At 41.3% G+C, this 13,312-nt stretch overlaps 1 protein-coding gene across 1 annotated transcript; it reads left to right on the top strand.

Annotated features, from left to right (window-relative positions):
- Nucleotides 1-1,177: 1,177 nt before the first annotated feature.
- Nucleotides 1,178-12,718, top strand: cdk9 (cyclin-dependent kinase 9 (CDC2-related kinase)). The gene is made up of 8 exons (XM_080018199.1): nucleotides 1,178-1,264; nucleotides 1,387-1,500; nucleotides 3,799-3,880; nucleotides 4,849-4,939; nucleotides 5,686-5,852; nucleotides 9,616-9,787; nucleotides 10,312-10,460; nucleotides 10,549-12,718. Exons 1-8 carry the CDS (start codon nucleotides 1,224-1,226, stop codon nucleotides 10,912-10,914), a joined length of 1,182 nt encoding a protein of 393 aa, XP_079874325.1. The 5' UTR covers nucleotides 1,178-1,223; the 3' UTR covers nucleotides 10,915-12,718.
- The last annotated feature ends 594 nt before the right edge of the window (nucleotides 12,719-13,312 follow it).

The following is a 13,312-nucleotide window of genomic DNA, read 5'->3' as shown; positions in this document are numbered from 1 at the left end:
AGAGTGTCGCCAGGCAGAACGAAGGCCAGTTTCTCAGGAGTCGAGAGTAAATAAGTAAATAAGTAAAACTTTATTTACATAGCGCCTTTTCGAACAGGAACATCCAAAAGTGCTTGAACAAACGACAAAAAGTACAAGCAGCATTGATACAGATACACAAACATACATGATCACACAAATACTAAAACATACTACTGTAAAGAGGTAAATTATAAAAAATAAAAAAAGCCAATATTAAAAAGTGGGTTTTCAGGCGAGATTTGAAACATTCGACAGACTCAGCTGATCAGGTGGTTAGGGGCTGACGGTTCCACAGAGAGGGGACAAACCCTTCGTTTATTGCAGGAGTCACAAGAGTGAGTGAGTAAATAATTACTGATGGTTAAATCAATCCAATTAGTCCAGTAGGTTTAGGCACGGGGGGGGGGGGCTGGTAGGGTTGGGGAGGTGGTTAGGATTAGGGTCAGGGGGGTGGGTTAGGATCGGGGTGGGGGGGGGGGGTAAGCTTTAGGCACGGGGGGTGGGGGATTATGGTCAGAGTTGGGGGGGTGGTTAGGATTAGACCCAAGGGGGGGTCCACAGAGGCAGGGTCACGGGAGGGGAGGGTCCTAGAAACGCGGTCCTGAAACTGCGGCCTCCTCTATTGCATCTCCACTCGAGGCGTTTGGAATACTTCCATATTGAATGTGGCCAACTTTGCATCCCAGCAAAATACCCCAAATAAATAATTTGGTCAGAATGAAATGGTTCCTGCGAGAATTCTAGTCCCGACTCGAATCAGAAAATGATAACGAGTCGATCAAATTAACGGAGAATCTGAAAATGTGTGTGACTCGTCGAGAACCGATTCTGAAATCGAGTCAAACAGCTCGTTCTACTCCGTTTCGTACCCACGTGGCTCCGCCTGGTTAATATGAGGGTTCACACCCCGGTGGAGCAGGTGGCGCTGTGTGTGTGATTATACCCCGGTGGAGGAGGTGGCGCTGTGTGTGTGAGATTATACCCCGGTGGAGCAGGTGGCGCTGTGTGTGTGATTACACCCCGGTGGAGGAGGTGGCGCTGTGTGTGTGTGTTTACACCCCGGTGGAGCAGGCTGTGTGCGTGTTTATACCCCGGTGCGGCAGGTGGCGCTGTGCGTGTTTTATACGGTTTTGCGATTGGCCGTGAACGCAAGGAAGCGGAAGTGTCGTCCCGCAGCTCCGTGGGTCCGAAAACTTCCGAAGATGCAGCGAGAAAAAACCAGCAATGCGGTCGGGGCTGAGAAGTATGAATACATTTGTATTTGGACTGTTAATGGTTTCACTGTGTTCGTTTGCTATTGCCACGCGTGGCGTCGAGGACTTTCTCGTGTTTGTGTTGAGTGTTTTAAACGGGTCTTCCCTCCAGGCCCGACCGGGAGGCCGCCATCATGTCGAAATACTACGACGGCGTGGAATTCCCTTTCTGTGACGAATTCTCCAAATATGAAAAAATGGCGAAAATCGGCCAAGGCACGTTTGGGTAAGCGGCAGCACGTCTGTTCAGTCTCGTTCCGTCATGCCACCGGGCTCCTTACATGTTGCGACGAACAAAGACAAAACACCAACCTGCTTGTAAACACCATTTAGCTGCATCTCCGCCAGACATGGCGTCGTAGAAAGTCAGATTGTGGGTTTTGTCGTTACACTATTTTTTTTCCGGACTCCTTAAATACTTGTCTGATCTAAATATAAACGTCTTGACGTCCTAACGTTAACAACAACAACAACAACACAACAGCTTTCAGCACAGCATGTGTAGTGGTTGCCAAAAAGTCGGTTGTGTTGTGGCGCTTCACATTAAAGGCGGAGAGAACCTAAACATTGAGTTCGATATTAGTAAAAGCAAGTGCACCACAGCACTGGAAACTTCAATATCAACAAACTTGGTCAAGTAGTTGCAGATGAATCGCACTCATAGTTGCAAGTATGTTGCAAGTATATTCATCCAAATATCAAATCGCACATGCTGTGTGAATGCAAAATTCAAATTTGTGGTTTGTTTTCTCACACCCTGTACTACAAGCTCAATGGTTTTGCGACAGATTTTCCTTCTTGATAAAATGCTTTTTTAAACAAATATGCAAAGTAGGTACATCTCCCTCCACACACACACACAGATATATACATAGAGAGGTCATCCTCAGCCGGCCAGATGATGATATGCAATGTATTTCCAATTTAGATAAACAAGATGGGTGAAATACCACCGTATATGTTTTAAGTCGGCCCATTGCTCCCCAAAATCACAGACTAACCAATTTGTCGAAATGGTGAATTTAGTTACAGATATTGGTTTCTATTACTTGGAACCGACATCTAATTCCAGGTAGCTACGCTAAGTACTAAGCTTGCATTGCTACTTGGTGTACACCAGTGTTAATGTCGTTACCGAAAACTATGACAACAAATGTGGATCAGCGACCTTTTTTCCATGACTAAGACGAAACATTGGCAAGCTAAATATAGATCTTTGATAATAAAAACTACGACAAAATGTATGTTTTGGTGACGGGACTAAAATGTTAGTGGTGGGCTATCAGACATCCAAAATGCATGATATTTTACCCTAATTGTGCGTATGTTCAAGTTTTTTTTTCTCTCACCTTATTTTCAAAACAGTTTTTGAGTGACTCGCCTATTGTGTAACTCCGAAATACAGCACGGAGGGCGATCTTACGGTTCCTTTGATGCACACATGCAGATCAAGATATCCTTAGATATTCTGTGTGACGTCATGTCAGAATGTGGAAACTCAAACGACTAATGGTGGCAAGAATTGACGTCACCTCCATAAACATCGCCAAAGAAACGACCACAAACAAATGCCAGAAGCTAGAAATTTCACTTCTCTGTGAAAACATCATGACCGTGTTGTCATGGATTATGAGAAGAGGGTGGCAGAAGCTCTCAATTATATCGTGGAACCGCCCTGGTAACGCGAGGCGGCGCAGTGAGGTTTCTCCCAGAAAACAACAATCGTGGGCTCCTCCAAGCCATTTGTGTTCTGTGAGCAGATCCCAGAATCCCAGCCATAGAGACAGTGTATTAGCCTGATTGGATTAGTGTAAAGAGAGAAAACATTTTGAGTGAAAGTACTGACTTAAAGTTTATTAAGATTTAATGGCTTTTCGTCGACTAAAACTATAAATGATAAAAATGACTAAAATGTGACAAACAAATTTTTGTCGAAAGACTAAGAGTAAATCTAAAATATCTGCCAAAATATACACTGGTGTACACCAGTCAGATTCCAGTATCTCAATTACAATTTGGGTTTGAGGTCAATGGAGGTCATATTTTCCACAGATTATAACAGCTGTCTAACCGAATCTACAAAACTTATCCCTGAATCTGCTTGATTGAAGCCCTGTTCACACCAAGAAACTTATAACCAACACAATATTGTTGATTATCAGGCTCTTTATCTCTGTAAACAGTAAAACAACTTGACCCTTGAACTTATTTGAAGAACGGTATCTTTAGGTAAACTGTGGAGAAAAATCTGGTTAGCTGTGTTTTATTTTTAGCAATTACTAAGCAACTACAAACACCACTAACTAGCTGGCTTCCTCTGGGTTTGCTGAAGGTTTTGCATAATTGCATGCAATTGCGTAACAGACTTTTGTTGGTTTTATCTTATGAGCCAAATTTTAGGAACTAGGAAAACATCAACATATAGAATACCCTTTTTAGTTGAATGACTGGTATACATGTGCACTGTATTAAACCCCACACTTTTTGTAATGGTTCTCTTGATCCTTTTTCTTTTCTTGAACAGGGAAGTGTTTAAAGCAAAGCACAGACAGACTGGGAAAAAGGTTGCCCTGAAGAAGGTTTTGATGGAAAATGAGAAAGAAGGGGTAAAACATTTTGTTTCTTGTTTTGTATTGATCTTTAAAAAAAAGTCTTCTAAAGTGACAACCCCATGGCCTGGTTTCCAGCTCCCGTGAATCGCAGGCAGCAATCGCAGGAAAATTTCAGTTTAGCGACTCATGGGATCTAACCGTGTCCTTTTCAGATGATTAATCAACATAATTGCTTACCCCCAGCGGATTGCAAAGGATGAAATATAGCTTTCCATTTGTGAATCACTAGCGCTGTACCCGACACAGAATTTCGTCAGTCGAATCAAATTCAGCTGTTTCACTGCCAATATTCGACTATTCGCCGGCGGGGGTGGAAGCGGGCCGGGCCAGCTCGGCTCTTCCTATAGGCAAGATAGGATATGATTCCCCTTATTTATGATTCCTCATTGAAATGTTATCCCTGTGCATTTTGTAAGCTTATATCTGTTTTAGCCTGTTATTGTTATGCACACTGACCTGACAAAAAAAAAAAAAAGACCGCTCGACTTTAATCTCAGTCGACTGACGGGTTTCAGACTCGTGATTCGACTTGTCGACTTTCAGGAAAGCCCTAGAAATCGCAGCAAGTTGAATCCATCTAATCAGGCATACGATTAATTCAAGTTTGCTCAAAGCATTGTAACTTGGGGCAGAAGGTCGTGTCTCCATGAATTTCGGCGTAATTCAAATGAGCGGCTGATGGCCCCTACTAGTGTTGTCACAATACTTTGTGGATTGGGCATTTCACTAAACAAGATTAAACATGAAGATTCTTGTGAAAAATAGTATTGAGTTGAAAATGGTGCAGTTTGTGGGTCTACATAGAATCAACATCATTATAATTATCTGTTCCATATGCAGCATATAATTTTAACTTGTAAGTAGTATGTTAGTTCCTTATCCAATCAACTTTGTATTGTATTATTTGTTTGTTTTCAGCCTGTATTTTACTTAAGTTGTTGCTTCTGTGGCCTACATTGCAGTTTCCAATTACAGCACTGAGAGAGATCAAGATCTTACAGCTGCTAAAACATGAGAATGTTGTAAATCTGATTGAGATCTGTCGGACCAAAGGTTGGTGTCAAGTTTGCATTATATTTTTGTGTTTTCATTGTGTGTGTTGGTCAGTGGTCAGGCTTAATTTTGCCATTTTCTTCTGTGGAATTGTGTTGAATGATTTGAATTGATTGTATACAAGTATGCATGCATACATACCAGTGAAATGTCAAGGTTCTTGATACCCACAGTAGAATAAAAATAAATCCTGTGTACATTAGAATACTTCTTTATTTGAATCCTTGTATGAACATAAAAAAACACCTAAAATAAATGGTCAACAATGTTGTGATTTGATCAAATACCATGAAAAATAACCTAACAGCTGCAATAGCTTTGAAATTGTGGTAAATGCATAAATCCTTAAATTAATTCTCTAACTATTATTAAGTTAACCCGTTTTGTGATTTTGTAAAATCAAAATACAAACTCCAAGAGCAAACAGTAGTATAATTTATGCTTTGTCACATTACTTTGGAGATATTTAATTAAATGCTCTAATTATATTTATTATGTGTCTTTTGATGAGACACATGACTCAAGCGTATGGACTTATGTTATGGAGTATGGCATACTCCAACATATATACTGTATATAGCTTAAACAAGTGAATTTAACACTTAGAATGTCAGAACGTACTTGGCTGCAATGCTAGCTGTATCAAACTGAAGTAAAGTGTTTTTCAGATAAAGAACGCTTTGATATGATGCTAGCCGCAATTCAATAAACATTCTAAATGAATACCTGTCATTTCTCTGCCCCAGCCACCTTGTTCAACAGATACAAGGGCAGTATCTACCTGGTGTTTGACTTTTGTGAGCACGACTTGGCAGGGCTTCTCAGCAATGCCAACGTCAAGTTTACCTTGGCAGAGATCAAGAAGGTCATGCAGATGCTGCTTAACGGACTCTATTACATCCACAGGAACAAGGTGAGTCACGGCCTGATTAACCCTCCATGGATTACTGCTTTTTTCTGTAACTCACTCCAGGGCTGGGTAAAATGTGAGAACTACTGGTATGACGCCTCTGAGCACCTCTGGTCAACAATTGAATCACCATTCTAAAGCAGTGCGCAGGATATTCATCTACTGCTGCGACTTATGTTATATTATATACAGTGGTACCTTGAGTTATGAGTTTAATTTGTTCCTTGAGAGCTCGTAATTCAATCTGCTTGTATAGCAAATCAATTTCCCCCCTTGAAATTAATTGAAATGCCATTAATCCGTTCCAGCCCCCAAAAAACGACTCAAATTTTTTTTGTTGCGTGTTTTTTTTGTTGTTTTTTTTAAGAAAAATGTGTTTATAAATAACAAATATTGTATAAAAACATAATAAAAGAGTAAATACAGAAAGAGTGTATTTACCTTGGAGATCACACAACTACAATTGATTTATTTTCACTTTTGCTTAACTTAAAAAAAAACCAAACGTAATATTCTTCACTGATGTTTGCCTTTTTTTCGCCACGCCTTCCTCACTTTCATCTGCAGGGCGTTTCAATAAAAACCTGTCCAAGGAGGTTTGTTTCATCCTGCCTTTCAGAATGTTTCGGATATGAGTTAGGCAAGCGTCATTATATAGCGATGGCGCACGACCAATTGCAACTTTTTCTGGGTGTTTCCTTTCAATGAACTCTGAAAGTCTCTCCCACGTCTCACTTGTAGAGATAACCTCCTACGCATCTTGCCCCTCCACGGTACCAATGTCCTGCAAAACCTCCATATGCTGCTGCGTCTGTAGCTCCTTTAACTCCTCCGTCGCCAGTTCCTCGGAGTGCTCCTCGATGAGCTCGTTTACATCTTCTTCATCCACCTCCAAGCCCATGGACTTTCCGAGGGACACCACTGCCGCTTCGGGTTCGAATCCTTCGATGTCCCTTTCGGACGCAACCTCAGGCTGCAGCTTCCACGCAGAGTTCCAGGTCCTCCTTGTAACACCCTGCCAGGCCATATAGATAATTCTGAGGCATATCACGATGTTGTAGTGGTCCTTCCAGAACCCTCGAAGGGTGAGGTTTGTGTTCTCCGTCACCTCAAAGCAGCGGCGGAACAAGTGCTGGTGAAGAGATTCTTGAAATTTTAAATCACCTGCTGGTCCATGGGCTGCAGGATAGGGGCGGTGTTGGGTGGAAGGTAAAGAACCTTTATAAACATGAACTCCTTCGAGGATGTCGTCTTCGAGGTTCGGTGGGTGAGGAGGTGCATTGTCCAGGACGAGAAGGGCTTGCAGGGGTAGGTTATTTTCCTGGCGATACTTCTTAACGGCAGGACCAAAGACCAGGTTTACCCACTCCACAAAGAACTGTGGTTTGCCCTCCACATAACCTGCATTTTTCCTTTTAGGATCTTATGCGACTTAAAGGCTCTGGGTTTTTTCAAATGATATATGAGCAGCGGCTCCATCTTGCAGTCGCCACTCGCATTGACGCACAATGCAAGGGTTAACCAATCCTTCATGTGTTTGTGGCCTGGCATCTTCTTCTCCTCTGCAATGATGTAAGTCCTCCATGGCATCTTCTTCCAGAAGAGCCCTGTCTTGTCACAGTTGAAGATGGGGGATGTATCCTTCGGCTTCTATCCTCGGCGAAAAAGGTTTGAGGTAATCCTCAGCTGCCTTCACATCCGAGCTCGCTGCCTTGCCATGCCTGACGACGGAGTGAATGCCGGTCCTCTTTTTTTTTAATTCTCCAACCAGTCCCGACTGGCTTTAAACGACTCTTCCAATGCCTCGTCCGTTGAAGTGCCTGGGGTCGGCTACAGCAAATCAGTGTTGATCATTTTTGCCTTCTCGCAAATGATACCGTCCGTCACGCTATCTCCTGCGAGCTGCTTCTCCGTCAACCACACCAACAGCAGATTCTCCATCTTTTCATGGACAGCGGTCCGCAGCTTAGACATTATTTTAACGCCCATGGCTGTAGTAATACCCTTTATCGTCTCCTTCTGCTTCAGTATGGTACATATCGCAGAAGTACTACGCTCATACTGCCTCGCCAATTCCACCACACGCACACCTCGCTCATGTTTTTCTATGATTTTGTGCTTTAAGTCAATGGAAATCATCCGCTTCTTCTTCTCAGCACTTACTTTCTTAGGACCCATGGTTCGGAAAAAAAATTAGCAAAATAACGGCACAAAAAGCACAAAACACAAAAGAGATGCTTCCACGGTCAGGTAACCACATGAAGTGAACGAGTGCGATGCGGGATGCTGGCCGGATTCACTCGCCACGGCAACTAGCAGCTGCGTATCTGAAGCTCGCTCCTCATAACTCACATTTTTTCTCGCAAATCAATACACTTAATCGACGGAACAACGGCTCGTAACTCTGAAACCTTGTATGTTAGTGCAGACATAACTCAAGGTACCACTGTATAGGTTTCCTCCTGCGCTTTTAGTGTTCTAGCTGCATATTGCCTGTTCTCATAACTTAGTGTGAACGTTTAAATGTCTGGATCAGGGATCTACAACCTTTTTCAGCTGGAGGATCCCTTGATGGAAACAGAAGATGTTTTTTATGTTATTTTGGGTTTTTTTTGTGGTAAAATGTGTTGCATTTTAATCCTGGCCTATAATAATGTATTTATAATGCCTTATTAACCTATTATGATGCTTGCGGTTCCAGTGTGTTTTTATTTCAGATTTAGACTTATTTCGGTTTGTTTGGTTCCGTTAGCAGTGGGCACAAAATACAGTGAAATCCGCCGTAGAATAAAAGTTTCACTCATATGAAATAGTGATTGACATGCTGTTTGAAAGTGCAGATACACTTAAAAACAGGCGAGAACAAAATACATTAGAACCACCAGAGAACATGTCCTAGAACACAGTCAGCAGGATACTCAAAAATAAGGTGGCAGTGGTTTTGCTTTACACGAAGATGGAAAAAATGGTGGAATCAAACTAAATGTAATTTATTGACAGTACCCATATTTCTTCAAATAGTGACCGGGGCTTTAATTTACCTATTCAGCTTTCTGGATGCCGTGCTCCTCAAAATAAATACATCTAAAATAAATTTGTATTATTTCTTGTTCGGAGACACGGGAATGGCCGGGACACACAGTGGACCAGGTATCGCTGTCTCCATTACGCAATCCACTGTCCTGAGTCAAGGCAGAACATCCCTCAGTTTAAAATATTCGTGTCATGCGAGTATAAACTAACTTAAACAATAGATCTAAAATAAAACACAGTCAAACCAGCAGGTCAGTCAGTGTACCATCAAAATGATTCTGAAGCTCAATACAAACCATTTACTGTGTGTTTTTTATTGAAGGTCAGCCATGCACCAGTTATGTCCGTGAGACACAGTACGTCACTGAAAATTCCAAGGTTTTTGAACGTTACTCAGAAAGGTTTTAACGTACCATAACAAGCAGCGTATTGTAACTAAAAAAACAATGAAGCTGCTTTTCTTTTGTTAATGATTTGAGTTTAACCAATATAATTTTTTTTGTCTAAAATACATTTTCATAAAAATAACATTGACATTAAAAAAAATAATTGGCGGATCTCCCGCAGTACCTCTGCAGACCCCCTAGGGGGCGTGGCATCCTGGTTTAAAACCACTGGTCTAGATGGAGGAATTTTACCCTGGTACATTGACATTGAGTCACTTTGTTTCGAATTTGTGAACTGGTGTGATTTCTTAATAGATAATTGTCTTATAATTTTTTCTGCTGTTCAGATACTACACAGAGATATGAAGGCAGCAAACGTACTAATCACCAGGGACGGCGTATTGAAGTTGGCTGATTTTGGGTTGGCACGGGCATTTAGCCTGGCTAAAAACAGTCAAGGGAACCGCTACACCAACCGCGTGGTCACACTGTGGTACAGACCTCCGGAGTTGCTTCTTGGTAAGAAATGATTATGTACTTGGCCGACTTATGTCATATCAACGCACCATCTTACCAGCCTCTCGTTTTTCAGTCATGGATGTGATTTTTGGAAAAACCAGAGGCACAGACTGACTCCAAACATCAAGGCCTTTTGTTGTCCCTATGGCGTCTGTCACCTTTTAGATTAGAAACCATTTTATGTTGGACTATTTTCATTTGGTTGTCGCACATCTAACAAGCGTGGCGCAGCAATGAAGATAGCTCCAGCAAACGGTGAATTTAGCAATAAAACCGAATGTAGGGTCTCAATTAATGATGCACTTTTACTAAACCTTTAAGCAGTCTTTCACTAATTAAAGGTAACCCCTTTTTGCACAATACATATTTTTAGTACTTTGGAGGAAAGACCACTTTAATACCAACATTGACTACCTTCATTATTTTCCCCCCTCATTTGGCTGTTGACTGTTATGCGATGCCTCTTTCGTCGATATCAGTAAAAGTTCTATGTATACCAAGACGAGGTGCTTTTCTTTTGGCAGGTGAGAGAGACTATGGGCCACCAATTGACCTGTGGGGTGCAGGGTGCATCATGGCTGAGATGTGGACCAGGAGCCCCATAATGCAGGGCAACACAGAGCAGCACCAGCTTACTCTTATAAGCCAACTTTGTGGTTCCATCACCGCCGAGGTAAGCAATGTGCTAAAGCTTTTTTTTTTTTTAGTTTATTTTTTCCCTGAATACATCCTATTAACACCCTATTTATTTATTTTCTCAGGTATGGCCGGAGGTCGACAAGAAATATGAGCTCTATCAAAAAATGGAGCTACCTAAGGGCCAAAAAAGGAAGGTGAAGGATCGTCTCAAAGCCTATGTCAAAGACCCGTACGCCTTGGACCTGATCGACAAGCTCCTGGTCCTGGACCCAGCACAGCGCACCGACAGCGACGACGCCCTCAACCACGACTTCTTCTGGTCCGACCCCATGCCCTCTGACTTGAAAAACATGCTCTCCACCCACAACACCTCAATGTTTGAATACTTGGCCCCGCCCAGACGGAGAGGCCACATGCCCCAGCAGCAACCCAACCAGAACAGAAACCCGGCCACCACCAGCCAGACGGAGTTTGATCGAGTATTCTAATGACCACGGTGTGGATGCGGCCCGGGTCGTTGGTTCGTTTGGACCCTTGCTCTGCCGAGAACGCCACCATCATGCCGCTGTCTAAAAGGGAGAGGGGCTTGGAAACCTCTCTACGGACTACAGCGTTCGCCCAGCGCCGCTGCCTTTCTGGTCTGTGTCTTTCCTTGGCCCTTCCAGTTGTTTTTTTTTGTAGAGCTCTATCGATCGTATGTCTCGTGTCCAGTTGTTCAGAAGAACATGCGTGAGACAGACCGCGTAGGCTTCCGAGTTATTTGAGAAGTCTTAAGACCTCCTGGTATGAAATATGACATGCTTGTGTTTAATTTAACTTCGTTTCTTGTGAGGTTCCATATGGCAAAATCCGCATTTTGGTTGATGGAAGGTTGTTTTGTTTTTTTTGCTTTGTTTTTTTTGTATTTATTCTTTTAAGTTTCATTTTTAATGTCAATAGTGGTGTTTAGGTAAATAAATCTCACAAAACAAATGACTTGTGACTGTATACTATTTTAAAGAGTGGACCAATAATTTGTTTTTATATGAAGAGATCCTCTCAAGCCCATTAAAGCAAGTTTGATTTGTCAATGACTGAAATCTTCTGGTTCATTCTAGGAAGCGTGTTCTTGACAACGCTGCTTGTTAAGTTCCTTTTCTTTTCCCTAAAGTCAAAAGACCTGAAGTATTGGAACAAAGAACATCACAGTAAATTTTATGAAATAATAAAATGGATGAAACTGATTTAGGTCAATTAGTGTATAGTTTATTTTTTTGTTGTTTTTTTTTTTTTGCTTTGTTCTAACACAATCCATTTTAAATTTTGAATTGTAGCGATGGGATTTTATTTTTCTTACAATTTTCAATGGATTTAGATTTTGCTGTCAAATTCTTTTAATTGTATTTCAGGCGGTTAGAAGCAGAGAAACCTATTGTAAATGCTGGAATACCTATTCTTCTTCCAGGTCCGTCCTGTACCGATTTTGATTATTGTCCTCGGAATTCTTCGGGCTAAAAGTGTCCGGAACAGAACAACCGCTGGAGCTATGACGCGGTTGAGGTGTCGTTAGAACCGGGCCGTCACAGACATCTGGTTGTTTCAAGTTTCAAGTTTGCCCTGAATGGGTCCGAAATATGTGAAATGTTAAAAAGGAATCCGGGTACAGCTGTATGAATGTTTGATCATCGATTCCACTGTTTCCTTAAAGACGTAATAATGTCACTGGCACGACCGATTGGTAAAATAATTGATTATTTCTACAGAGTTGAATTTCAACAGGATCACTCATTGCTCTGGGTCGAAAATGCCCCAAAAGTAGACAAAAATGACTATAATGAAGTTCTAGCTTTTATTGATCGGTATATTACATGTGAAATGCCACCTAATTCGGACAAAGACGTATGACATTGTATCCTCTGTACAACAACACAGCAGGAGACACTCAACAACATGCAAGAAAAAGGGAACAATATGTATATTCAATTTTCCGAGACCCAAGTACTCAAACATTTATGACTAAACATACTTCTTGCTGACGAACAGACAATGACAATGACCACTGCAAAACAAAGTAATACAGAAAAATCAATAGAATTTAATAATAGCTCAGAAATGACAAAAAAAATTTGGCAGAGAACACTGAATCGGTACAACAGAGAGCTTTAACAATGTTGGAATGCAAACATGGATACTCAATATGCGGATGCATGTTTTTGTATAGTTTACATTGTCTTACATTTCAAAAGGAGAAACCGAAATTGGCTTTGTTGCTACTGTTCCGTGTATCTATTTAACAGAGAAATATCTGCTCAAGAGATTATGTGTACATCGCTTAATAAATATGAGACTCAAAGAAGGATCTTGAAAAATTCTGTTTATTCCAAATGGTGATGCCCATCAACGTACCTCTAAGAAAAACTGCGTGTTGTCACACGGAGGACGACATTCCTACTTTTTGGAATTGCTGAAGATTGGCATTTTGGGTAACACACAATTATTTACACGTGGTGGGATCTTTCTAAATATTGTGATACTTTGATAGTTCAAATTTCCCAATGCACTTTATTTTACTAATAATAGAGGGTTTTGACTTACATATGTTAAACTGGTCTAACATTTATGATTGCATAATTGGAAATTTCGAAACTAGTGTCAATACAAAAGAAGTGTTTTACGGAACCCCGACAACCTCCACAACTTGTATTAGCTATAAATAAACACGATTGACCTTTGTTGGGGTGTTTACAGATAATGTCACAATACACAGGATAAACACAACTATTATGCCCGGACAATTAATAATTTGTTCGGCACGACAAATTCGGGTCAGAATTATAGTTCATTCGTGAATTTGTGACTGTCTGATTTGATCCCGGATTACAGAAAATCTGCAAAATGTAATAAGTA

The sequence above is a fragment of the Zeus faber genome (genome assembly GCF_960531495.2).
Source record: "Zeus faber genome assembly, chromosome: 17".
NCBI lineage: Eukaryota > Metazoa > Chordata > Actinopteri > Zeiformes > Zeidae > Zeus > Zeus faber.
The sequence above is the reverse complement of the archived record's forward strand: the minus strand, read 5'-3'. Positions and strand labels throughout refer to the sequence as shown.